The 27,359-nt window shown below is 45.5% G+C and overlaps 2 protein-coding genes across 2 annotated transcripts in view; one reads left to right on the forward strand and one right to left on the reverse strand.

The window, feature by feature from the left end:
- TAOK3 (TAO kinase 3) overlaps positions 1–7,548 on the reverse strand; it is a 230,835-nt gene extending 223,287 nt beyond the window's left edge. The window contains exon 1 of the mRNA XM_050747905.1: positions 7,254–7,548. The gene's annotated coding sequence lies outside the window, so the exon portion shown is untranslated. The remainder of the gene's footprint in view (positions 1–7,253) is intronic.
- Positions 1–27,359, forward strand: part of SUDS3 (SDS3 homolog, SIN3A corepressor complex component) — a 1,028,644-nt gene that overhangs the window by 975,192 nt on the left and 26,093 nt on the right. Inside the window, exons 2-7 of the mRNA XM_050748188.1 lie at positions 11,086–11,419; positions 14,736–14,805; positions 19,269–19,324; positions 21,235–21,306; positions 25,073–25,092; positions 26,333–26,489. Of these exons, the coding sequence (XP_050604145.1) occupies positions 11,278–11,419; positions 14,736–14,805; positions 19,269–19,324; positions 21,235–21,306; positions 25,073–25,092; positions 26,333–26,489 (517 nt within the window). The 5' untranslated portion in view covers positions 11,086–11,277. The remainder of the gene's footprint in view (positions 1–11,085; positions 11,420–14,735; positions 14,806–19,268; positions 19,325–21,234; positions 21,307–25,072; positions 25,093–26,332; positions 26,490–27,359) is intronic.

A 27,359-nucleotide genomic window follows, 5' to 3' on the forward strand; every position in this document is an offset into this window, starting at 1 on the left:
TATTTTTTATTTTTAGACAGGGTCTTGCTCTATCACCCAGGCTGGAATGCAGTGGGGTGATCATGGCTCATGCAACCTCCATCTCCCAGGTTCAAGTGATCCTCCCACCTCAGCCTCCTGAGGAGCTGAGATTAGAGGCGTGCAATACCATTCCCAGCTAATTTTTGTACTTTTTGTAGAGACAGAGTGGGGGGTGGGGGTTGGGAGAGGATTTCCATTGTGTTGCCCAGGCTGGTCTTGAACTCTTGGGCTCAAGCAATCCTCCTGCATTAGCCTCCCAAAGTGCTGGGATTACAGGTGTGCCCATTGTCTCTTTAATACCTTTTAGATATATGAATTTTAAAAAGCACTCAATGAGGATAAGAAACAAAGTGTGGACATAATTATAACCTACTAGTTTGCTGATCATTCATTAATTCACGTAATTCCCATTGACTGAGCATCCTTCATACTCTGTGCTTCGTACTATACTTAGCATGGGGGATGCAAAGATGAATAAAACACATCTCTGTCCTCACAAGCTAGTAAATAACACCCAGGAAACTGGTATAAAACAACAGAAGATAATTTTGCCAAGAGACGATGGAGGCATGTTACTATAATTTTAAATCTCTGCTATTAAATCTTGACCTAGGTCATTTAAAAACTGTATGTATACGGTTTTGAAAGTATTTGTGTATTTACACATACACACCCTGAAACTAAAAGCTAATGTTCAGAACAGAATAGAAAATTGGCCATGGGCTGGGCACAGTGGCTCACACCTGTAATCCTAGCACTTTGGGAGGCTGAGGCGGGTGATCACCTGAGGTCAGGAGTTCCAGACCAGCCTAGCCAACACGGCGAAACCCTGTCTCTACTAAAAATACAAAAATTAGCCAGGCGTGGTGGTTGGCGCCTGTAATCCCAGTTACTCTGGAGGCTGAGGCAGGAGAAATGCTTGAACCCACGAGGTAGAGGTTACAGTGAGCCACGATCATAACACTGCACTCCCGCCTGGGCAAAAGAGTGAGACTCGACCTCAAAAAATAAATAAATAAAAAATAAAAAATAGAGAAAATTGGCCATGAACTATGATTCTGTTTAGTGTGTCTACTGCCAAGACTAATTAAGTTATTAGTGTATTTAAGAAAGCATCCTGTCTTGATTAGTGCCATCTATTGTAATGGGTAAATAAAACATATTTGAATTGTCATAGCCTTGATTGCCATGGACATAAGCCAATATTAGAAAGTGAAACACATAAAATTAAATATGTACTGCACAGTGTCCCTGTTTGACTGGAAATAAAAGGTTCTCTTATTGACACTCAAAAATAGTGGAAGAAAGTAAAATTGATCCGTTCAATGAGTACTTTGATAACTGACTACAATATTAATATAAAGTATACAATGTGAGGTTGATTTCACCACCCATTATTTCACTGAGGCCAGAGGTGAAGTGAAAGGGCCCAGAACACTAGACTCCAGCATGTAAATTCCTATTGCTAGGAGTTAAAGTCACGTGGACCACACCTCTTTGTTTAATGGAACTAGGTTTTTCTAAGTATAAAATGTTTACTCCAGGCCAGGTAAGGTGGCTCACGTTGGTAGTCCCAGCACTCTGGGAGGCGGAGGTGGGCGGATCACTTGAGGCCAGCAGTTTGAGACCAGCCTGACCAACACGGTGAAACCCCCATCTCTACTAAAATTACCAAAATTATCTGGGTGAGGTGGTGGGTGCCTGTAATCCCAGCTATGAGAGAGGTGGAGGTTGCAGTAAGCCGAAATGGCGCCACTGAACTCTAGTCTGGGCGACAGAGTGAGGCTGTCTCGAAAACAAAACAAAAAAAATGTTTATTCCAGGCCATCTTCCTTTTCTCACACACTCTAGGGATTAAAAATGTTTATTTGTGAGACAGCTGACAAATGGTTAGGAGACTAATTTCCGATAACAAATAAAGAAATTGGCCCCTAAGTCATTCTGTTTGCCAGGGAATTAGCCCTTTAACTAGAAAAGTAGAAATAACTTAGAAAGATTTTGAATATACTTCAATATCCCTAACAAAGCTCAAGTCAGACAGGAAAAAAAAAATATTAAGTTGATTTATAAAGCAGGTAACTTTAACAACATATGTCTGGAACAAAATTGATCAATTAAATTCTATCAGTTATTACACAAATTTGAAATATTTTATTTTCTTTAATTTGGTGCTTATACCTTGGAAATGAGGGAGATCACATTTGGCCCATAAATTCAACATAACTAATGTATAATTAGAGGTGTATAGATAATATCACTTATGTTTCTTTTACTTAGCTGAGCCTAAGAAACAGTAAAAAAAAAACTTTTAATACAGCTTACAAATAATAAAGCAACCAATTAAATGGGTGATAAAGCTAAACTGTCACAAATTAAATTCCCTATGCTGATATGCAATCTTATAATATCCCACAACTTAAAAGTACGAATTCAAAAACTATCCATTACTGAAAAGTCTTTTTTCGGAGAGTCACAAAATCCTCCCTCCCTCTCTCCCTTCTGTCTTTCTTTTTGGGGGGTGGGGGGTGGGGCGCAGCGCGCAGCGAGGGAAGAAATGAAAACTAGGGAAAAAATTATTTTTAAAAAAGAGGCATTTAACTAAGAATCTATTTTTTAAAAAAGTACCAACAGTTTTCATCTATTCCCCTATGCTACTGATATCAACAAATGTGAATACTGGCAGGCAATGAGAATGTTTATTCAGGTTGGCTTAAACATTACACCAAATTTGATATCAAGGTAGTCTCTAAGATTACAATAGTTTGCCTGTATATGACTCCAGTAGTACAGAAAGTGTAAAATGTGTTACTGTATATACTGGGCAGTATTTGCATCCTGCTTAACAAAGACTGAAAACAGTTCGAGAATTAAAAAGAACTTGCAATGTGTGGTTGCCGTAAGCCTTCATATGGAACTGTAAGGTTCCACGTTGTCTTTTATTATTATATTTTGAGACGGAGTCTAGCTCTGTCGCCCAGGCTGGAGTGCGAAGGCGCTATTTCAGCTCACTGCAAGCTCCGCCCCCGGATTCAAGCGATGCTCCTGCCACAGTCTCCGGAGTAGCTAGAATTACAGGCGCGCCACCACGCCCAGCTAATATTTGTATGTTTAGTAGAGACGGGTTTTCACCATGTTGGTTAGGCTAGTCTCCAATTCCTGACTTCAGGTGATTCATCCGACTTCAGGTGATTCATCCGACTTCAGGTGATTCATCCGACTTCAGGTGATTCATCCGACTTCAGGTGATTCATCCGCCTTGGCCTCCCAAAGTGGTGGGATTACAGGCGTGAGCCACCGCGCCTGGCCTATTTTCTATTAAAAAAATAACATGGCTGGGCGCGGTGGCTCACGCCTGTAATCCCAGCACTTTGGGAAGCCGAGGTGGGTGGATCATTTGAGGTCAGGAGTTCTAGACCAGCCTGGCCAGCATGGTGAAAACCCGTCTCTACTAAATATACAAACATTAGCCGGGCGTGGTGGCAGGCACCTGTAATCCCAGCTACTTGGGAGGCTGAGGCAGGAGAATCGCTTGAATCTGGGAGGCAGAGGTTGCAGTGAGCCGAAATCGTGCCCCTGCACTCCAGCCTGGGTGACAGAGCGAGACTCCGTCTCAAAAAATAAATAAATAAATAAATAAATAAATAAGATAAAATAAAATGAAAAAGAAGAAATTAAAAAGTTTAAATGAACAAAGGGGCTGGGCATAGTGGGCTTATGCCTGTAATCCCAGCATTTTGGGAGGTAGAGGTGGGTGGATCACTTGAACTCAGGAGTTTGAGACCATCCTGGGCAATGTTGTGAAACCCCATCTCTACTAAAAATACAAAAAAAAAAAAAAAAAAAAAAAAAAAAAGAAGAAAAAAAAAGCCAGGTGTGATGGTATTTGCCTGTGGTCCCAGCTACTCAGGAGGCTGAGGTAAGAGGATCGCTTGATCTTGGGAGGCAGAGGCTGCAGTGAGAGGACATCCTGTCACTGCACTCCAACCTGGGTGACAGAGAGCTACACCCTGTCTCAAATAAATCAATAAATAAGCAAGTAAAGGTATAATGATTTCATATATTTATATGCTTCTCGTAGTATAGTTTTAGTTTTTTGAAACAAATGAAAACAATTTTCACAGAATCCCTACTCTCATAACCCCCCAGGGAATGTAGTTATTACAGGCCTTTACTATCACTAAAACTTCTACTGCAAAGAATCTCTCTTTAACGTCTCTGGATCAATACCATAACGTCATGTGGTTGAAATGACTGCTTTAGTCATCACTTAGGGGAATATCAGAGTACTTTCTTTTCTTGCAAGGAAATAAATTTAATGTTCTGTCTTAAGAAATGACCATTTGTACCAGTCAGAAATGAGCTAAGAAATATGGTGACAGCGCATCTGCTCAAATATTTCCATTACTTTGTAGAATTATTGGTGTTAAGATTCTCAATCCTTCCGCAGACCATTTCATACATTGTATGCATTGCAAAATGAATATATGCCTGTTCTAAATACCCTTTTGAGTTAATTGACCTTATTTTTACTTGAATTCAACCTAGCATTCTGGAAAAATAAATTTAATGTAAAAAAATTACACTCAATACATCTTAAATATAGTGTCTCATATTTTAAATCTGTATTTGCTGTTGCTCTTCCTCTCATCTGTATAATTTCTGTAACTCAGGAGAGGACTTCTCGTTAGTGGAATTTTCTATTTTTCTTTTCGAGACGGAGTCTTGCTCTGTCGCCAGGCTGGAGTGTAGTGGCGCGATCTTGGGTCACTGCAAGCTCTGACTCCTGGGTTCAAGAGATTCCTCTGCCTCAGCCTCCCAAGTAGCTGGGACTACAGGCACACACCACCATGGCCGTCTAATTTTTTGTATTTTAGTAGAGATGGGGTTTCACCATGTTGGCCAAGATGGTCTCCATCTCCTTACCTTGTGATCCACCTGCCTTGTCCTCCCAAAGTGCTGGGATTTGTAATCACAGGTGTCAGCCACTGTGCCCCGCCACGTTAGTGGAATTTTCATAACCACATCAAGCTCCACAATCTCTGAAGCCATATAAGAACTGCTCTGTATCAGATAATGTCAAATAAAATCCCTAAACACTGCATCTCCTCTACTTATTATCACCCTGATAAAAATAACTTCAGTAATTTTTATCTTGGATTTACATAGTAGTTATATGTAAGGCATCTACATTATATCTTCAGAAAATAATACAACATTCCTTTATTCCTCTTAGTTGAAACTGCCCATATGGAACACTGGCAAAAGACTTCTAATAAAACATATTCTAAACCTGAAACAAAGGCAATATCTAAATAACCGACATTATATAATAATTACATTCCTCACTATTTTCCTGAAACCATCATTTTCCATGTCTGCTTCTATAAAAAAGAACCCAGTCCAAGAGAAGAGGTGAGGAGATACAACCTATAAACATTGAAAAGGAGGTTTTAAAAATTCAAATACAAAACTGCTGGGTACAACCATAACAAAGCATGTGCATTTGAGTTTGAAAAGTAGGTAGGGCAGTATTAACATATCCTAAGTACTGTGAACGACTAGCCTGATCATTAGTTTAATTTTCACATCCCTCAGAGTAGGAGGCTGTCCCTCACCTCCCACCCCCTATTGCTTTCCACTATTTGTTTCAGCCTTTTAATAGACACACACTTGCCTCCCACCAGGACACACGGTGTCTGGTTTAAATAGGTTTATCTCTCTCCTTAGCTTGTCCTGGAATTAGGCCTAAAGCTCAATCCTGGCAGCTTTTAGGATAAGAAATCTAATTGGAAAGAACCCTTAGTTATGTGACTCCAAAACCTCTTTTGAAAATTTAGTTTGACCTTCCAACTATCTCCAACAGATCAAAGCTAAACAGTCCGGATTCCAAAACTAGTATAGTTCCTTTAAATCTGCATTGTAAATAAACATTGATACTGATATGCTGCCAAATCTGAAAAAGTTTCTTAGCTCCTTGAGCTAAAATGAAAAACCAGTAGTCCAGGAAAACACAGTGGTCTATCAAAGAAACATTCTCATTCATCTAAAACACGGGTCTCCAAAAGGATCCCTGTCCCTTTCAACTTCTTGCGGTGGGGGAAGTGGGGGAGGTTTGAAGAAGCCCCTTCCAACTTTTCACCTGACCTTTTCATTAAGATCAGGAAGCCCCTCGCTTTCAAGGCATCACATCAAACTCTAAGGAACGAATGCGAAGCCAGCGGGTCAGTGAGAAGAGGTAAGGCAGCGCAGGTCTCTTGATCATTCCAAGATCTTTGTCCTGCGGCCAGCCCCACCAGCCCCTCCAGCTCCTCCAGCCCGTGCATTCCACTTCGCAGATGTTTCCCTTACATAATCTGGCTCCAGAGTCCCCCCGGAGTCCAGGGGGCTCACTCTTCACCCTCAGGGAGGTCGCTGATGCCAGACCCTGGGAGCACCTCCCCGCTCCACTCGTCTGCGCTGCCGCCGGCTCCTACTCGCTCGACGCCGCGACCGCGACCCAGGCTCCCCGCCGCGGCCGTTCCTGGGGGGCTCCCGCAACTTAGCGAGCGCGACCCCCCGCCCGCTCCCTCGCTGCTCACGCCGGGCCCCCGCTGTGCTGACTGGGGACCCGACCCACAGCCCTGGCTCACCGCTCCTCCCTCGGGGTCCGCGCCTGCAACCGACGCTCAAAGCCCCTCTCGGGGTCCCACGCTCGCATGCGCTGTCCCGTGCCCTCTGGGGGTCCCCTCCTCTTACCCCGCCGTCCTGGCCCCTCTCGGGGTCTCCCTGCTCACACCCGCTGTCCCTGCCTCTCTCGGGGTGTCCTGCTCTCAGCTCCGCTGTCCCAGCCCAGCCCCTCTCCGGGACCCCTCCTCTTCTCCCGCTGTCCTGGCCTTTCCTGGGGTCTTCTCACACTCTGTTCTAAGCCTTCTTGGGGGGGTCCCCTGTCTTCACATCCCCTGATCGGTCCTCTCACGCGCACTGTTCCGGCCCCTCTTGGGGACCTCTCCCCTCAGACTTTCAGTCTTGGATCCTCTCGGAGTCCTCTCCACTCAGAGCCACTGCCTCGGTACCTCTCGGAGTCCTCTCTCCTCACTCGCAGTCCCGGTCCCTCCCGGGGTCTCCTCTCCACAGTCTGCACTGTCGAGCCCGCTCCCGAACTCCCCTCACTCGGGTCCCCCGCGCCCTCACTCCGCCTGGGGTCCCGCCGCCTCGGCTCCCACTGTCACCGCCCGGCGCCCCGGTGCTCTCACCTCAGACCTGCTGTCACCACTCCCGGGCCCGGCGCCGCCGCCGCCGCTTCCTCTCCCACACTTGTTCCTGAGTCGCTCTCCTGTGGCTTGTTCCTCGGCGGATCCTTGGGTCCGGTCGCCGAGTGCCGGATCAGGCTGTGCAGAGCCTCTGCTCGCGATCTCCGCGTTGCGCCCCACTCTACACGCAGGACCCCGCCGCCCGGCGCCACACGGACCCTCCCGCGGCCGCCGCTGCTGCTGTCCGAGGTGCGGCTCCTGCCAGGGGTGGCCAATCGCACCCGACTGCGCCGAGCACGCCCCGCCCCACCGTCTTAGTCCGCCCGCCCCCTACCCCCGGACCACGCCCCCAGTGGGCTCCAATAGGCAATCTACTGACCTTCCTTGATCGCGGGGCACAGGGCCGGGGCCGTATATAGGTATTTGATTGATAGAGCCTGGGAAGCCGAGAGGTCGATGGAGCCCGAGGATTGGCGGAGTTGTCGGTGGGCGGGACAGGGCAGGGCGGGGTCTCCTCAGACGCGGAAGACCTTGCAACTTTAGTAACCCACGGGCCCGCCTGGGGTGCGGTCAGTCTTGTTTGTGCTGCTCTCGGGTCAAAGTTCATGGCGCTTCTCCCCACGCCTTTACTTTTCTTGGGAGATTCCCAGGGACCACCATGTTAAAGCCTTTGGGGAGGACCCCAGTCCCTCGCTAGACCTTGCACAGCTTTCTTAGTAATTCTGCCATGAACTAATATAGCATTTATTTGCCCAGGATTTGTAAAAATTTCCTGGATTTAAACCATTTCTTTTTAAAATCTCTTGCAGGGGAATTGCTTCTCCTTGCATTGAGTTCAGCAGCCGTCAGTTTGGTACCGTTGGGGGAAAAAAAATCTCTACACAGTACTTGGTGCATACTTTGCCCAACTAAGCGTTCAATGCAGGGCACATTTTGATGGGTGCAAGAACAAAGCTTTAGAAATTTTCAGTTTGTAGGTTTTTATGACAGTAGAAAGACTGGTAGGGGAACCCTATTATTAGCTTAACAAGGTTTCAGCAAACTTATTCAGTGTAACCTTTTTCCAGGGCCACAGGTTTTAATGATTTTATGTGAACGAGGGGCCAAAGGATAACGAGCTTTGACCCAAGTGTAATATGTGATAATCAGAGACTCCTGTTGATCCACGCTAAAGGATAGTGCCTGCCAGGGGTGAAAGTGCATCATGCTACTAAGACCCATTTGTGTTATTTTTGTGAAACTGGATATGCTGATCAAATCAACACCGGAAACAGAAAACTGCTTTCCTTACTCTTAATACCCTAAGTAAGTTTATGGACTTTAGAATTTAGCATTTGATGAAGAAATTGTTTCGTTTCAGGAACACATTTTGATCCTCAGTTTTGTCAGATGTACACAGGGCCTTAGTTCTCAGAGAACCCTCGATTGTTAACTTTTTAACTCCAGCTGACAAAATGTGTTTGTGTTCTAAACAGTATACATGTTTCTTCTAGTGTTTAAGAATCATACTCCATTCATCACCTGAGGTCAACAGTTCCAGACCAGCCTGGCCAACATGGTGAAATCCCATCTCTACTAAAATTACAAAAATTAGTGGGGCGTGGTGGTGCACGCCTGTAATCCCAGCTACTCGAAAGGCTGAGGCAGGAGAATCGCTTGAACCCAGGAGGTGGAGGTTGCAGTGAGTCGAGATCATGCCACTTCACTCCAGCCTGGGCAAAAGAGCAAAACTCCGTTTCAAAAAAAAGAAAAAAAAAAATCATACTCCATTCCAATTGTGATGTCCCCTTTTAAAGTTTCAGTTTCGGTGTTAGGGTAGGCAGAGAAGGCCTGGAAGCAAAGAAGTTGTGGAAATGGGGCTGGCAGCACTTCACTTCAAGTCAAGTCGAGTTGCTGAGCGGTGTCTGAGTACCATTGTGAGAAGGCATACAGAAAAAGATTTCAAGGTGGTAAAACTTGGTTTTGAGGAAACTTGGTTTTTACAGGAGATTAGCGACTGTCCAAAATCATATTAAATAAATCTAAAGGTTGGGTAAGACTAAAGCCACAACATAATTTTTTTGAGTAGGTCCACCTTCACTTACGAGCATTTTTTAGTTCTGCAGCTGGCAATCTGGGTAGAAAAAATGGGGTAAGTTTTCATCACCCAAGTGCTCAGTTGTGTCTGTTCATTACATATAAAAAAGAAATGCATGACCATTTACAGATGCTGTTTGCAGTCAAGATAGCAGTAAAACATAAGCATGATAAAAATCTCAGCGTCTTGAAAGGAAACCATTTAGCAATGAAATAAACTTAAAAATTCATTGTATCAATGAACTGTTGATTTCTAAAATCTTTGCTTTTTCTGCACTATGATTATTGCTACTGATAGGAACGCAAGTTACTCAATATAGTTGATTGCAAATAATTTAGATGTGCTCCAACAGCACAAAGAAAGAAAATGACTTCATCTTTTGGACACGAGACAGTTCCGAAATCCTAGTTTAAATATAGATGGCAGACCTGGTGAGATCTGAGAATGATTCTTATTTAGAAGGCACTTCAGAAGATCTCGGAACTCCTGGAAAGACGTCTTAGCATTCCATTCTGGAAATTCTTTAGTTTTGTTGGGACAAAAAATCCCTTACAAATAGAGCCAAGATTTTAATTAAAACAAGGTAGTAAATAAATGTCAAAATAAATGGGATGGGAATAATGTTTCATTTTTAGAAGAGTCCATGGGGGCCAATTCAGAGAGAAATTTGATCACAAAAGGTCTGAGAATGGGAATATTCGGTTCCACCCTGGTTTTCACATGTGTTTTCACTACTGGTTGCGTTTCCTACGGAGACTCGGGTGGAACATGAAAGTGGGGCTACTTTGGACAAACCATTAAAAACCTTATCCTTTTTTCTCGCTACACACAACTAGACCACACTGCTCTTAGCTAAAGGGACACCTTAAATCTATTCTTTGAGCAAAACTTGTAACACCGTGTCCCTCTTCTACTCAGAGGGAATCCCACAAATTAATTCTTGCAGATACTCAGCTCTCCTGGTTTTTAAGCTTCCACGTAGGTCTTGCTTAGCCAAATAACTTCTGGTAGGCAAATTCTCCCCTTCTTCAGTTGAGAGCTCAGAGCAAGCTGTTGGATTAGGAAAAAGCACCTTTGAAAAAATTAATATTCAAGACAGCTGTACCGCGGAAGGCCTGGGTCTCCGAGTCTAAAAAATCAGACTGGACGTTGCTATTTTTTTTTAGGCAAACGACAGCTCGTTTCTCGTTTGTAAAACCGGGGGAACATCTTATCGAATAAACCTTACACAAATAGAAAGGATTCCTAAGGGCTGGGAAAATACTGTTTTGCTGTCCCCAGGATGGAATATCAGCATCCTTGTCTTTTAGCTCTTAATAAAGCTCTAAGTAGTCACAGGAGGAGCCAGGCTGCATGATCACGCACACTCTGGATGTCTAGGTTTTCCGACCTAACAAGGGGGCAGTTCGCGTGGTTCCCCTGCTTAGATTAGAGACCACCTCCACCTGCCAAGGGCCCTTCAAACCCTCCGCCCCTAGGTCGCTAACGATCCCTGCTTTAGTTCTAGCTCCAGGCGCCGCCTGGCGGCTGTTTCCGGAAGTCGCCTGCGAGCCTCGGGGTCCTGATGGCTGCTGGGCCTGCCCGTAGATTTGCCTGACTCTAGAGAACCTGGCTCCGCCCCTCCCCCACTATACTTTAAGGATTTTAAGACGGCGATGAAAGGGCTGAGGTTGTGGCGACTGGGCGTCCAGCGGCATCTCCACTCCCCCAAGGATGGCGGAGTCAGGCCGTCGTCGGGCAGCTCTCGACCCGGAAGTCGCCCGCGGCGCGAGGCCCCGGTTGCCGAGCGCGGGCGCGGGGGGCGGAGCTCGGCGGAGACCGGGAAGGGGTCGCCGCGGCTCCCGCTCCTCGAGTTGGGGGCTCCCTCGGACGCTGCTAGGCAGACGCCGAGTACCGAGGGCGGGTGGCCGCGGTGTCCCTGGGCCACGCTCAGCTGCGGTCAGAGGCGACATGAGTGCCGCGGGGCTGCTGGCCCCGGCCCCGGCCCAGGCTGGAGCGCCGCCGGCCCCCGAGTACTACCCCGAGGAGGACGAAGAGCTGGAGAGCGCCGAGGACGACGAGCGCAGCTGTCGGGGCCGCGAGTCGGACGAAGGTGAGTCCTGCAGCTCTCCCGGCCGCCGGGAGCGGAGGTGGGACCGCTAGGGAGGGGGTGGGGCTGCTTGGGAGAGGGGCGGGGCGGCCTCTGGGGCCTGGGGCTGCGTGGAGGGGCCGCCGGGAGTTGCGGGACTCGGGGAAGTTACTCCCCTTCGCGCTGGAGTAGCGGGGAAGCCCTGGGTGCGTTACACTTGACTGTGATGGGGAGAGGGGACTTAGACGTTGTCACGCTGGGGGTCCCTTTAAGACCCCGTCCTCCCTCCCAGCCGTCTCTGATTGAACCTCACATCTTCACTAGTAGGAATGAGAAACTCATTTACTGAATGCACCGAGTGTAGTTCCCCCGTTTTTTGTGTCTGAGAGCATCAGAGTCCAAAGTTGCCCCTCCCCACCCCCGAAATGCATGTCAGCTATGCTTTAGGTAGGACAGTATTGATAACTCAGGTTGGTTAAAGGAAAGGGACCTGGAACCAGCCAGATACAGGTTTAAATTTGGCTCTGTCACTTAACTCAGCTTTGTAAACTAAAGTTTTCCAGCCTCGATTTACCCAGCTGTAATGAAGCTGTTTAATTCCCACACCTGACCTAGAAAGCACTTCCTAGGGTCGGTATAGGGATTAAATGACATGCGCATAAAGTACTTGGCCTGGTATAGTAAATACTCAGTAAATGTTCTCCCCACCCGCCCCCCTCCCGGAAACAGGTAAGAGAGGGAGGGGTTTGCTTAATGGTCCCCAGGTGGTGTGTTTTCAGTCCCATGCTCTTTACACTGTCATCACAGCGTCTCAGAGCCTTGCTTTTCAAACTGAGCTTTATAATTTGGCAAGTGTGAGGACGCTATTTTGGAGGGATGGAGGAGGAGGAAGGTGATGAAATATGAAAGATCAAGGGACAAGAAAGAGGAGATAGAGATCTATATGTGAATGGAATATTCTGGGACAAAATCGGGCCGTGGAGCAAAAGCTAGACCAGCTGTTTGGAAAGGTGCATACGTTTTATTCATCTGAATTTCCCGAGTGCCAAGTAATGTGGCTGACCATGACAGGATCTCAGGGAAGGCCTCTTAACTGAAGGAGGGGAGAAGGGTTTGTGGGGAATTGGATCTGCAACAGCCTTACAAAAGACAGCTGCATATGCATGACATGGAAAGTTGAAGGACTGCATTCGGTTTAACTCCATCCGAAGACAAGGCTTAACCAGAGATTTTGAATGTGAAGCACTTGCGCTGCATCTCATCCCCACGAGGGGGCGCGGTGGAGCCAAAATTGAGGGTTTTTTTTTCCTTGCAGTATAGGGGCTGTTAAAAATTTGTAGACACCCCAGCCATTAATGCTTGTTCTAAGAGCAATGTTTAAGATGTTTTGAAACAATTTTCGTTTGATCATCTGGCCTCCTCCTTGTTCCCTTTAGTTGTAACTTGGAAAATATTTATTTGTGTCAGATTACCTTTTTTATTGTATACAGTTGGTGCTCCATGTCTGTGAATTCTACATCTGTGAATTCAACCAAGCGCAGCTCAAAAATATTCCGGAAAAAATTGAATCCGTACTGAACATGTGCAGACTTTTTTTGTTATTCCTAAACAGTGTAGTGTAACAACTACTTACATAGTATTTACATTTTATTGGATATTGTAAGTAACCTTTTTTTTTTTTTTTGAGGTGGAGTCTCACTCTGTCACCCAGGCTGGTGTGCAGTGTCACAATCTCAGTTCACTGCAACCTCCATCTCCGGGGTTCAAGCAATTCTCCTGCCTCAGCTTCCGGAGTCGTTGGGATTACAGGCACCTGCCACCATGCCTGGCTAATTTTTGGGGTTTTATTTGTTGTTTGTTTTGTTCTTTTTTTTTTTTTTTTTTTTTGAGATGGAGTTTCGCTCTTGTTGCCCAGGGTGGAGTGCAATGGTGCGATCTCAGCTCAAGCCGTTCTCCTGCCTCAGCCTGTCAAGTAGCTGGGAGTAGCTGGGATTACAGGCATGCGCCACCACCCCCAGCTAATTTTGTATTTTGAGTAGAGAGGGGGTTTCTCCATGTTGGTCAGGCTGGTCTCAAACTCCCGACCTCAGGTAAACCACCTGCTTTGGCCTCCCAAAGTGCTGGGATTACAGGCGTGAGCCAATGCACCCGGCCTTAACTTTTGTGTTTTTAGTAGAGATGGGGTTTCTCTAAGTTGGCCAGGATGGTCTGGAACTCCTGGCCTCAGGTGATTCACCCGCTTTGGCCTTCCAAAGTGCGGGGATTACAGGCATGAGCCGCCATGCCTGGCCTGGATATTGTAAGTAATCTAGAGATGATTTAAACTGTACTGTTGTCCGGGCATGGTGGCTCATGCCTGTAATCCCAGCACTTTGGGAGGCCGAGGCAGGCGGTTCAGTTGAGGCCAGGAGTTCGAGACCAGCCTGGCCAACGTGGTGAAACTCCGTCTCTACTAAAAATACAAAAATTAGCTGGGCGTGGTGGTGCACCCCTGTAATCCCAGCTATTTGGGAAGCTGAGGCAGGAGAATCGTTTGAACCCAGAAGGTGGAGGTTTCAGTGAGCCGAGATCGTGCCACTGCACTCCAGCCTGGGTGACAGAATGAGACTGTGTCTCATAAAAAAAAAAAAGTATACTGGAAGATGTGCGTAGGTTATATGCAAATACTGTGCCATTTTGTCAAAGACGAGCAACTCAGGATTTTGGTATCCAAGGGAGTTGCAGGAACCATTCCCCCGCGGATACTGAGGGACAATCATGTATCCTGATGTAAAATGTGTGAAAGGTTCCAACTGGGTATGTATCAAGAGAGAATGTACATACTGGTTTTTTTCTGGAACAGTGAGTAAGGCTTGACTGCTTGCAGTATCCGGTCTTACGCCCGCATCTCCTTTCTTAAATTGCTGGCATTGTTGTTTCTGCAGAAGTAGCAGCCTTCACCATAACTGCCTGTGTCTGAGACACCCTATTCTGTGGCTGCATTTCAGGTAAAGGCAAGCTTTTTGCATAAATCTGACCGTAAGTTGGAAATGGCCTTTTCTTTTCAGAAGTACAGCTGTCCCTCAGTATTCATGGGGGACTGGTTCCGGGACTTGATGGATATCATAACCTCAGGATACTCAAATTCTTTGCATTGGCCTTCCATGTCCACAGGTTTCACGTTTGCAGATAGGGATGGCCTACTAACTGTATGTAATGTTTTTCATGGATGGCTTTGTGCCAGCCTGCATTGAATAGAAATTGATTTTACAGGAGTTTATTGAGTGCCTACTCTGTGTCAGGTGATGCCAGCTCTGTGAATTATGATTTTAACTAGCCCCTCTTTCCTAACTTTATTCAGACACTGAGGATGCTAGTGAAACTGACCTGGCAAAGCATGATGAAGAAGACTACGTAGAAATGAAGGAACAGTGAGTATGATTTGCCTGTGTCTTTACTGGAACATAGAATTGACAACAAAATCTTTTTATACATTGAGCATCCTAAATCTGAAATCTCAAATGCTCCCAAAACTAAAACTTCCTGAGTGCCAGCATGATGCTCAAAGGAAATGCTCCTTGCACTATTTCAGATTTCCGAGTTTTGGATTTGGGGTGCTCAGCTGGTAAGTATATTGCAAATAATCTAAAATTTGAAAAAATCCAAAACACTTCTGATCCCAAAGCATTTCAGATAAGGGATACTTAATCTGTAGTGACCTTGTGTGTATGATTTTGACCATAGCGCTTCCAAAGACCATGTGTATTTGCAATTTCTCCACTTTAAATTAATTACATTTAATCATTCTTCACATTATAAGACTCTGTTGAGTACTCCCTAGAAAGAATCTTGAGGGCAATGGACACAGGGGAGGGAATGAGGCCGTACAACAGGAAAGGACCTTTTACCACTTACTGTTTTTTTTTTTTTTGAGATAGAGCCTCGCTCTGTCGCCCATACTGGAGTGCAGTGGCAGGATCTCGGCTCACTGCAACCTCCGCCTCCCAGGCTCAAATGATTCTCCCGCCTCAGCCTCCTGAGTAGCTGGGACTACAGGTGCATGCTACCACGCCCAGCTAAGTTTTGTATTTTTAGTAGAGACGGGGTTTCACCACGTTGGCCAGGCTGGTCTCGCACTCCTGAGCTCGTGATCTGCCCACCTCGGCCTTCCAAAGTGCTGGGATTATGGGCGTGAGCCACTGTGCCCGGCCTTTTTTTTTTTTTCTTTTTTAGTGGGCAAACCAATGCACAGAGAGGATAATTGGTGTCTTGAAGCAGCTGGTTCTCAGATGAGTGTGAACTCACTGCACTAACGTGCTACACAAGGTGCTGGAGGCCTGGAGAGCTCAGAGAAGCCCCAGTTGAAAAGCAGGGCTGCTGACTCTCATTTATTTATTTATTTGTATTTATTTATTTAATTTTTTTTTTGAGACAAGAGTCTCACTCAGTCTCCCAGGCTGGAGTGCAGTGGCGCAATCTTGGCTCACCGCAACCTCCACCTCCCAGGTTCAAGTGATTCTCCTGCCTCAGCCTCCCAAGTAGCTGGGATTACAGGCATGTACCACCATGCCTGGCTAATTTTTGTATGTATTTATTTATTTTTTGTGGAGACCGAGTCTCGCTCTGTTGCCCAGGCTGGAGTGCAGTGGCATGATCTCGGCTCACTGCAACCTCTGCCTCCTGGGCTCAAGCAATTCTCCTGCCCCAGCCTCCCGAGTAGCCAGGACTACAGGCACATGCCACCACGCCTGGCTAATAGTTTTCGTATTTTTAATAGAGACGGGGTTTCTCCATGTTGGCCAGGCTGATGTCAAAGCTCTTGCCCTCAGGTAATCCACCCGCTTTGGTCTCCCAAAGTGCTGGGATTACAGGCGTGAGCCACCCTGCCTGGCCACATGCTGACTCTCAGGCCAGTGCTCTGTCTGTGTTTGCACATGCTCTCACCCAAGCCTCCTCATTGTCTTCAGACAGAGCCACAACTGAACAGATTCAAGAGAAACAAAAACCTCACTCACTTTTAGGGTACACCCAGATGGAAAACGGTATAAAGTATATTTAATATGTATTTGTTGAATGTGTCAGATTTTTAAAGTTCTTTACCTTTTAACAAGATGATCCACGTTCCTTTCCCTTTAGGTCCTTTTTGCAAATGTTTTGTGGCCATCCTCTGGGTTCTCCCATTGTTTTTGTGCTTTAAAATTCAAAGGGGTAATTCAGCTGGGTCTAACCAGTGCTGAATAAAGACGGAGTACTTTTTTTTTTTTTTTTGAAGCAGAGTCTCACTCTGTCACCCAGGCTGGAGTGCAATGGCACAATCTCGGCTCAGTGCAACCTCCACCGCCTGAGTTCAAGTGATTGTCGTGGCTAAGCCTCCTGAGTAGCTGGGACTATAGGCATGTGCCACCACGGCTGGCTGAGTTTTTTTTTTTTTTTTTTTTTTTTTTTTTTTTTGTATTTTTAGTAGAGACGGGGTTTCACCATGTTGGCCAGGCTGGTCTTGAACTCCTGACCTCAGGGCCTGCCTCAGCCTCCTGTCGTGTTGAGATTACAGGTCTGAGCCATCGTGCTGGGCCACTTTTTTTTTGAGATAGGATCTTGCTTTGTTGCCTGGGCTGGAGTGCAGTGGTGTGATAGCAGCTCACTGCAGTCTCAACCTCCAGGGCTCAATCCATTGATCCTCCCACCTCAGCCTTCCAAATAGCTCGGACAACAGGCACGTGCCACCATGCCCAGCTGATTTTTAGAATTTTTAGTAGAAATAAGGTCTCACTGTGTTACTCAGGCTGGTTTCGAATGCCTGAGCTCAAGCATTTCTCCTGTTTCGGCCTCCTGGAGTGCTAGGATTACAAGAATGAGCCAACGTGCCCAGCCTTTTTTTTTTTTTTTTTTTTTTAAGAGACGGGGTCTTGCTCTGTTGCCCAGGCTGGAGTGCAGTGGCACAATCATGGCTCAATGCAGCCTCAGACTTCTGAGCTCAAGTGATCCTCCTGCCTCAGCCTTCCAAGTAGCTAGGACTACAGGCACATGTCACCATGCCTGGCTGATTTTTTAATTTTTTGTAGAGATGGGGTCTTATGATGTTGCCCAGGCTGGTTTCAAATCCTGGCCTCAAGTGATCCTCCTACCTTGGCCTAAGAAGGATTACTTTAATAATTCATTTGATCCTTCTCACAGTTTCATTTCTGAAGCTGTGCTTGCTTTTTATTCTCTTCAAGCAAAAAGCTTGGTTTACCTTGACCATTTGAGAGGTATTTTTACATACCTGTTCTTTTCCTCATGCATGATCTCCATGAATGTGAATTTTTTGCTGCTGTTGCTTCTTCAATCTGTCAGTATTGACAGGCTCTGAATTCAAAGGTATTGACTGGCGCTCTCAAAGTGAAAAATTTAATAGCTTGGGTTTGTAAATACTTGTACATGGTTTACTCATTTGTTCCCTCTCCTGTACTTGATAGGTTTCAACATTTCGAGATGATCTTTTGATTGTGCCCCTTAGTGTTTCTTTTTTTTTTTTTTTTTTTTTTTTTTTTGAGGTGGGGTCTCGCTCTGTCACCCAGGCTGGAGTGCAGTGGCATGATCTCAGCTCACTGCAACCTCCACCTCCTGGATTCAAGCTATTCTTCTGCCTCAGCCTCCCCAGTAGCTGGGATTACAGGCGCCCACCACCACGTCTGGCTAATTTTTTTTTTTTTTTTTTTTTTTTTTTTTTTTTTTTTTTTTTTTAGTAGAGACAGGGTTTCACCATGATGGTCAGGTTGGTCTCGAACTCCTGACCTCAAGTGATCCACCCGCCTTGGCCTCCTAAAGAGCTGGGATTACAGGTGGGAGCCACCTTGCCTGGCCTCCCTTAGTATTTGATGATATAGAAAATAATTTCGGTTAAAATGGAATGCCTCGTGTAATTCAAGGTGAACATCGAAAGTACATCAGAATTTGCCCTAAAAGAGTCAGACATGTGTGAGTCTCAAATTCTGCCTACTCTCCTCCCCTTACAGAGGGTTGGGTTGTATTTGCAGCCCTTATTTGAGCACTAAAAAGGTTATCACGCCCGTGTGCTCACTTCAGCAGCACATATACCAAAAGGTTATTGTGCTTGTTATATGTTGGACAGTGTTCTTTCAGATCACAAATCTTGTTTTTATCACTGTTAAATTGGGGGTGTTTTTCAGGTAGAAGCAAAAATATTTGCTGAAATGTGATTGATATGTGGAACCTACCTTCAGGCTGACTTGCTGAAGTTATGACTGCCTATAATCCATTAGGTGTGAGAGGAAAAAACTAACATACCAAATGCTTTTGCTTTGTGTATGCTATGTGTTCCCATCCGGCTGGGGTTGCAAGTAAATGCTGCCTTTTAACTTTTCTTTCTGAATTACTATTATTTCTCTGATCCTAAAAGAGTAGTGGTTGAAAAAATGACATGAAGGTTTATTAACTTAGTTCTTACACTGTTGAGCTTATCTGCATAGAAAACATGCTGAAGGCATAATCTTACTCCCTTGTAACTTACAATCTAATTGTAGAGTTGATGTAAGAGTTGTGTTTCATGCCATTTCTACATTGTGTGTGTTCTTGCCTGTTTATCATTGTCACTTATTTATTAAAATCTGCTATCGTTGCAAGTTTTAGATGAGTTCTCTAAAGGTGGGATAACATGGGAGAATCTACAAAATTAGAATAAGATTGAGGAACCCAGGGTTCTTGTTCCTTTCTGATCCCTGTGGCTGCTGGTGCATTTTAAGCCAGCAAGCAGACTTTAGTCTCCTTTCTTCCTTGAAGGGACATTAATGACCTTCCCATAACAGCCCAGCTAATTTCTGTGAGTAGGTTATTTTGGAATTGAGTATTGAATGTTTTTATCTGTTAGTGTGACTTTTTTTTTGTTTTTCAATAGGATGTATCAGGACAAACTGGCTTCTCTCAAGAGGCAGTTGCAACAACTACAAGAAGGTTGGTGTGATTGAAACCTGCATTTCTAAATATGCTTCTTAATATTACAAACCCTTGTAATCTGTGTATTTCACTTCTCTGTGGGAGTTATCTAAAACGTGGTCTGGCCGGGCGCGGTGGCTCAAGCCTGTAATCCCAGCACTTTGGGAGGCCGAGACGGGCGGATCACAAGGTCAGCAGATCAAGACCATCCTGGCTAACCCGGTGAAACCCCGTCTCTACTAAAAAATACAAAAAACTAGCCAGGCGAGGTGGTGGGCGCCTGTAATCCCAGATACTGGGGAGGCTGAGGCAGGAGAATGGCGTAAACCCGGGAGGCGGAGCTTGTAGTGAGCTGAGATCCGGCCACTGCACTCCAGCCTGGGCGACAGAGCGAGACTCCGTCTCAAAAAAAAAAACAAAAAACAACAACAACAACAAAAAAACGTGGTCTGGCTGATCTTAGCTATCCAGTACATTTTGCTATCTTTTGCTGTCAGTAAAGTGGTGATTCCTCAAACTCCTTGATTTTGAAAAATTTATTTCCAATATGTGTGAGATTCTTTCTTCAAATGAAATCTCACTTGGGACTTTCAGTGGAACACGAATTGAACGTCCCTGTGCCTAAAGCTAGATGTTTTTAGGAGAGACATCGTTATCAAAGAATCAAGTTTTACTGTTTTTTCTAAACCAAATGTTTATGTGACCTTGGGCACACCAGTTCCTCTTGTTTAATCTGTTTTCTGATCTGGAAAATGAAGAAAGTGAGAGTAGATGTGATTATGCACAAGGAGCGTCTAGCACAGCGGTGTGCACACTGCGAGGTCCTGGGGAGAGTTAGCTGTGGCAGTGAGCTCTTCGCTTTCATATTGTGGAGTCCTCTTGTCAGTGAAACAGCTTTTGCTTTTTCTTTGCTTTTTTTTTTTTTTTTTTTCCCCCGAGGCTGAGTTTCGCTTTGGTCACCTAGGCTGGAGTACAGAGGCGCGATCTCGGCTCACTGCAACCTCCACCTTCTGGGTTCAAGCGATTCTCCTGCATCAGCCTCCCAAGTAGCTGGGATTACAGACACCCGGCACCAGGCCCGGCTGATTTCTTGTATTTTTAGTAGAGACAGGGTTTCACCACGTTGGCCAGGCTGGTCTTGAACTCCCGACCTCAGGTGATCCGCCTACCTCCGCCTCCCAAAGTGCTGGGATTACAGGCATGAGCCACCGTGCCTGGCCTGAAACTGCTTTTTCTAGTATGTGCTTTTATTGCTTGTGAGTGATCCACACCCTTGGACTAGCCCAAGGTTGGGCATTATAATCAGGAAACACTTCCCCCACAAGATGTGCCCCTCATAATGAACTGTTTTGTGGGAAGAGCAATGGAATGAATAGTGATTTGGTTAGAATCTATACCTGATCTGTTTAATGTTGTCACTAGCCACATGTGGCTGTTTAAATTTAATTAATAATTTAGTTCTTCAGTTCCACTAGCTACATTTCAAGTGCTAAAATAGCCACAAAATGGTTAGTGGCTGCCATATTGGACATTGCAAATATAAAACGTTATACCATTGCAGAAGGTTCTACTGGAGAGCATGGATCTAGACCTTACTGAAGGAGAATGAACCTTTTCCAGTAAAGGAAGGCCCGTTGATTCAGACTGTTGCGGCAACTGATCAGAACAGTGTGGAGATGTTGGCACTGTTGCACTCCCCCTCACTCACTGCAGACCCTTGATCCACTGGGTTGGGTGGACTTTAAATAGGCCCCTAGTGGTTTCTGCTGTGTGCCTTGGTTAAGAACCAGAGTTAACTCTGCGGAGGTATGTCTTCCTTTGGTGTTAGTGAAACAGTCAGTGTTGATGCTACAGAATAATTTTAGGAAACAAAATGTAGGGCAGATTGATATTCACAATAATTTTATTTTTTAAATGTTCGAAATCAGGTACATTACAGGAATATCAGAAGAGAATGAAAAAACTAGATCAGCAGTACAAAGAGAGGATACGGAATGCAGGTAAGGCTCCTTTAAATGGAAATGAATCATCTTTAAATGTTCCACCGTTTGCCGATCATCAGAGTAATGTAGCCCTGAGAGCTGTTCTCCAAAACGTGTCCCAGATGTTCTGTCAGGGAGAGTTTTCGAAAAAGAGACTTCCAAACTGTGGTTATGGAAAGTGGTTTCATCTTTTGCTAAGGAATGGCCCAGTAGTGGAGGGTGTCTGAGGAGGCTCCTTGCAGTTCGGTTGTTCTCTCTGGTACCCCAAGAGTAGTCTTGCACCTGCAGCTCTTGCTCATGGCCGCATGGCTGGCCTGGTGTACAATCAGAAGTGCGGCTGAGGAAAAGGATTGTAGGTTGTTTTTGTCCCATTTTAAGTTTGTTTCTTTTGGTATTCTGTGCTAGGATTGGGGAGGGTCCTCTTGTTATTTTCCCCAAGTATTATTTCTATAAGAATTTAGAGAAAAGGCACACTTTTGGATGGTTGTATACAGTAAATCTATTCATTCAACAAAAATGAATTAAGCACCTGCTACATCTAAGCACTGCGAGCAGTGTAAAGTCATGTAACGCATTGCTTTGACTTGAGGAAACTTGGTGTTTCATTGACAAAAGATACCACATGTGTAAAGTTAAGGAAGACCGAGTTAAAGAACCATGCAGAAAGTAAGATGTGACAACTGTTTAAAGTGTGTAAACGTGAATTCCTGAGATTATAGGAAATCTCGTGTATGTGTAGAGTTTTTAACACTCATCATCGGCCAGCAGTTTGGGTGCCAGCAGAGTCCTTGTTCCTGCGATGGTAGAGTAATGATGGGTTTTAGAATGCGGGTGGGGTGCCATTCCTCATGCCACCGTCATCTTTCATTCTGGGCCAGTGACTCTCCAACCCTTCACTATCTCTCCTCAGTGAGAAGCTGCCCAGTGCATACCAACAGATAGAAAAGGGGCTGAAGTGCGTGTGGGCGCTGAGAAAGTACAGCCCCAGCTATTAGCTCTCTGCCTTTCCACCTCCTGCCTCTCCCTGCTGTTACCCCCATTCTACTCTGAGTTCCTGAAGCTCCTCCTTGAGATGTCTTGAAAATCCTCAACCGGTTGCTCTTCCTAGACTTCCCCTTTAGCAGATAAAGAAGGTGGCATTTGTGGAAAGAGGTGGTCTTAGGTTCAGATCCTGCCTCCTCACTTTAGATGTGATCCTTTAAGCAGAATATTTGCTCTTGAAACCTCAATTTCCCCATCTATAGAGGGGAATATTAATACCTCATGGAATTGGCATAAGATGGAAATCAGGAAAGAAAATGGATGTGAGTCATATTTCTGAAGTTAGAACAGCAGAGTGAGTATTGAGTTGTTTTTCTTCATTCTGCGCAGACTCTCAATCATGTCCTCGCGTGTTCTTTCTTTCTTTCTTTTTTTTGAGACAGAGTCTCACTCTGTCGCCCAGGCTGGAGTGTGGTGGTGCTCTCTCAGCTCACTGCAACCTCCACCTCCCGGGTTCAAGGGATTCTTGTGCCTCAGCCTCCCAAGTTGCTGGAATTACAGGCGCCTGCCACCACACCTGGCTAATTTTGTAATTTTAGTAGAGATAGGATTTCACTGTGTTGGCCAGGCTGGTCTTGAACTCCTGACCTCAGGTGATCCGCCCAGCTCCCCTTGGCCTCCCAAAGTGTTGGGATTACAGGCATGAGCCAATGTGCCCGGCCCTCATGTGTTCTTTCACATTTCCCTCTCCTAGGTAAAAATGCAGAAGAGCTCCTAAATCAGTCACGACTTGAGCTTTAAAAAGCACATTCTTTGCAGAGATGATCCACCTGCTTTAGTGATGTCTGGCTGCTTTAACTAAAACCACTGCCACCTCTAAGTGCTAATTGTCATTTTAGCTTGTTGGTGCGAGGCATGATTTCTCGGAATGGCACAGAACTCCAGCTGTCTGGCCCACTTGTGCATGGTACGGGTCTGAAGTTGTTACAGGAATGATCACGTTGGGTTGGGTGTGCCTGGGTTCCTATGCCCAGCAATTCCCAGTGCCAAAGTGGGTAGGATTTCAGGGGCTAAACAAATAATGAGTGGCTTGTCCCTTTCCTCAATTAATTTTCTCTGTCAACAACTATTAATCAACATCTGGGCTTTTAATCTGGGGTTCCTGGAACTGTCAGCATTCTGTGGAGTTTGTATATGTCCTTTTTTCTGGGGAAGGGATTCATAGCATTTGCCAGGTTTACAAAGGGGCCCATGGTAGACTGAGAATAGCACCCCCTGGAGAATCTTTGTGGACTGTATGTACAGCCCCGTATCACCCAGGAAAGAGTAGAAGCCATGAAGCAGTTTTACTTCAAGTTGGTGCGGGTTTGTAGACAGGTTTGTACTCTATTGTAAATCTGGTGGTGAGGGGAGCTGCTAGGTAACGGTTACTAATCATCCGGCACGTGGTAGGTGTAACTAAGTTGTTGAGTGCTGTTAGATGGGTGCTTTAAGGCATCTGAAGGGCATGATGTGTGAAGAGTCAGCAGGAAAGGCCTCAGGAGGGGGCTGCATTCGGTCAGGAACTTGGGAATGTGCATAGGAGATCAGAGGGCATTGCAGGGGCAGACACCAGTGTGAGCAGAACTTGGCGACCTGACAGTGAAACCCCAGGTGTGCCTGGAGCCTCTGTCCTGTGGATTGTCTGTGAAGGTCCTTCCTTACCACACATAGTCCTTCATATAGTGCTTTAAAAAGGGGGTCTTGGCCAGATGTAGTGGCTCACGCTTGTAATCCCAGCACTCTGGGAGCTGAGGCCGGTGGATCACCTGAGGTCAGGAGTTCAAGACCAGCCTGGCCAACATGGTGAAACCCTGTCTCTACTAAAAATACAAAAATAAGCCAGGCGTGGTGGTTCGCACCTTTAATCCCAGCTACTTGGGAGGCTGAAGCAGTAGAATTGCTTGAACCCAGGACGTGAAGGTTGCTGTGAGTCAAGATCATGGCACTGCACTTCAGCCTGGGTGACAGAGTGAGACTCTTTCTCAAAAAAACCAACCCCACCAAAAAACCAGGGGTTGCCAGCCCCCAGGCTGCAGAACACTGAGCTGCCTCCCTTCACCCAACGCCTGACCCCCTGCCCTGTCCCAGTCCGTGGGAGAATTGTCTTCCACCAAACTGGTCCCTGGTGACAAAAAGGTTGGGGACCACTGCTTTAAAACGTCATATCCACTCTGTTTCTGGAGTAATTACATTATTTCTTCTTGACCCATCCTGCTACTATGGGGACTGTTGGCGGCTGAACTGAGTGAAAGAAGGGATAAGTTTATTTTGCCAGGGGAGTTTCGTTCCTGCTGCACGTTTTTTACCCTCAGGTGGAACTGCCACAGCTGGTATGTTCAGGGCCACGTATTTTTTTTTTTTTTTTGACCAGTTTTCGCTCTGTCACCCAGGCTGTAGTACAGTGGCACAATCTCGGCTCACTGCAACCTCTGCCTCTCAGGTTCAAGTGAGTCTCCTGCCTGCCTCAGCCTCTCGAGTAGTTGGGATTACAGGTGCCTGCCACCATGCCTGGCTAATTTTTGTATTTTTAGTAGAGACGGGTTTCGCCATGTTGGCTGGCTGGCAGGGCCACATTTTAACTAGACTTGAGTACTTCTTGCGTCCTTTCCCTTCGTGTATATCAACATTTCACTGATGAAAACATTTGCTCTGTGTAACATGCTTTCAGAAAGCAATTACTGCTTCTAAATGAATGCTAACATCACTGTCTAGAAAGGTGGCACAGCCTAGCAAATCTAATTACACTTTTTATCTCTTGCAGAACTCTTCCTCCAGCTGGAAGTAAGTACCACAGATCTTCTGGGTTTGCAGGCCCTTTCTGAGACTGGAATCTTGCAGTCCTGATCTGGTGGCTTTTCCTTCTATCACCAAGTAGATGGTTTGGAAGCCTTCACCACTGTTCTGTTTGACTAAAGGACATTTGGTCTCAGCTCAGATATCCTGTCTGGTCATTGGTTGTTGAGCAGCCTCTGCTTATCACAAGGGAATAAGGAATACTCACCCCTCACTGCTTATTGACTTTTATCCCGCATTAGAGCTGTTTGGAAGTCTCTAAGTTATAACGGCCTAATAGTTTGATATTGGTCCTTGAAGCAGTTCAGTCTCTGAATCGGCTCAGCGGTTCTGTTTTACAGCTGCAACTCTCTGGGCCAGTAAAAAAAGACAGATTTCTAATTTTTCCTTTCATTCTATGGACACCTGAGTGCTGGTTCTGTGTCAGACTCTGTGCTGTGATCCAGAGATGAGGGCCTGTATCTTTAGTGATGTACTGCTCCCAGGGTGGCTAGCATGTTGTGTGGGGGTCACTTTTGGAGAAAGTCGTGGTTTTTCAGAGCCACATTATTGGAACCCACTTTCCTTAAATCAGTTTGATGCCCATAGTCACTCAGCTGGAAGGATCACGTGATCAGCCTGAAGGTATACTCAAGTGAGGTACACACATCCCTAGCCCACCACAGGCCCCGATGTCACTCACCACAATGGCGAGATTTGAAAAGCAGAGGCATATACAACTTTTGTCTTAGTATAATATCAATATTTGTGTACTTTGGGGTTCAGACACTTACTAAATGATGTTCCATTCTTTTGTCTTGCTGTATCAAAAATAATAGTAACTTATGCTATCTGGCCTCAATATCTTGTGATTATTTTTTGAATATACACAATGTAGAATCTCCTATTTCCCTTTGAAGCTGTAACTTCATGAGCAATTATTTACTCCCTTTGAGAAATGTGTTTTAGTATAAAATATAGGATGTGGACGAGAGAAAAATACCTGCGTAGCAAGTGAGGTATACTCAAAAATAAGCAAAAGTCATGTGGGTCTCTGATTTTACACATTCGTTGGAAAGCTTGCTCTCAGACACGCCGTTACTGCAAGCGTGTGTGTGAGAGGGAAACTCTGTGTGTCATGTTTCTAGCAAAGGTGTTTTCTTTGCTGTTGAGGACAGGGCTAGACTTTGAGTTGGAGCCATGGTTTCCAGGGCCGTGTACTCCCAGCCTGTGTTTCTCTTTTGCTCAGACTGAACAAGTGGAACGAAATTACATTAAAGAAAAGAAGGCAGCAGTGAAAGAATTTGAAGACAAGAAGGTTGAGCTGAAAGAGAACCTGATTGCTGAGCTAGAAGAAAAGAAGAAAATGATTGAAAACGAAAAGCTGACAATGGAACTGACTGGAGGTAGGAAGGCCCTATGGGGTGGGATCCTGGGGGTCCTGAGCGGGGCTGTGAAGGGCTGTTCCAGTTACTTTTGTCTTACATCTCAAGAGCAGAGCAAGGTGGAGAGTGGGTTTTGACCTTATAAATGAGAGTTCCTCCTCCACCTTCTATTGGCTGTGTGACCTTGGTTAAGCTGCTTAACTTCTCTGAGTCTGTTTTCTCCTGTATGAAATGGGGCTGATCATACCCTCTCACAGGATTGTGGTTAGACATATGAGTGCCTAGTACAGTGTCCTGTGCATAACAGGTCTTCAATAGTTGCTAGACTTTTAATAGTAATGGCAAGCTCTGGCTTAGGCTCTACTTAATTCCTGGGTCCGCTGCCATTTGTATCTTGGTTATGTCCCCACATTGCTTACCCAAGTCCCCTGTGGTGATGGGAATCCCTCTGCTTTGTTTTTTTCCGGTCTGCCTTAATTACAGAAGAGGTATTGTCTTCCTTTGACCTAGATGTAAGAACAAAAGCTTTTGGCTCTATCTTCTGTGCTATTAGATCTCTCCTGCCAGGTGTTACTGTGAACATTTCAGAAAGACTTGATATGATTCCAACAGGATAGCTAAACTGAACTATTTTCCCATGGAGGTAGGAAAGTTACATGAGACTCAGAGCCAATCCCTTTCTAACCTTCTAGGATTTAGTAATCCACATATGGGAACTCAGCAGGTTGTAGGCAGGTTTCAGGGAGAAACAATATGGGCCGACTCTTCTGTTGCCATATGTAGACTGATGATTCCTAGAAGGATATAGGGAATTGGCTTGAACTCGCTATTTTGGAACTTGGCAAATACTGCAAGGCAAGTCAGTGGTGAGTTTGTCACTTGGATATGGAG

This window comes from Macaca thibetana, chromosome 11, assembly GCF_024542745.1.
Source record: "Macaca thibetana thibetana isolate TM-01 chromosome 11, ASM2454274v1, whole genome shotgun sequence".
In the NCBI taxonomy this organism is placed as follows: domain Eukaryota; kingdom Metazoa; phylum Chordata; class Mammalia; order Primates; family Cercopithecidae; genus Macaca; species Macaca thibetana.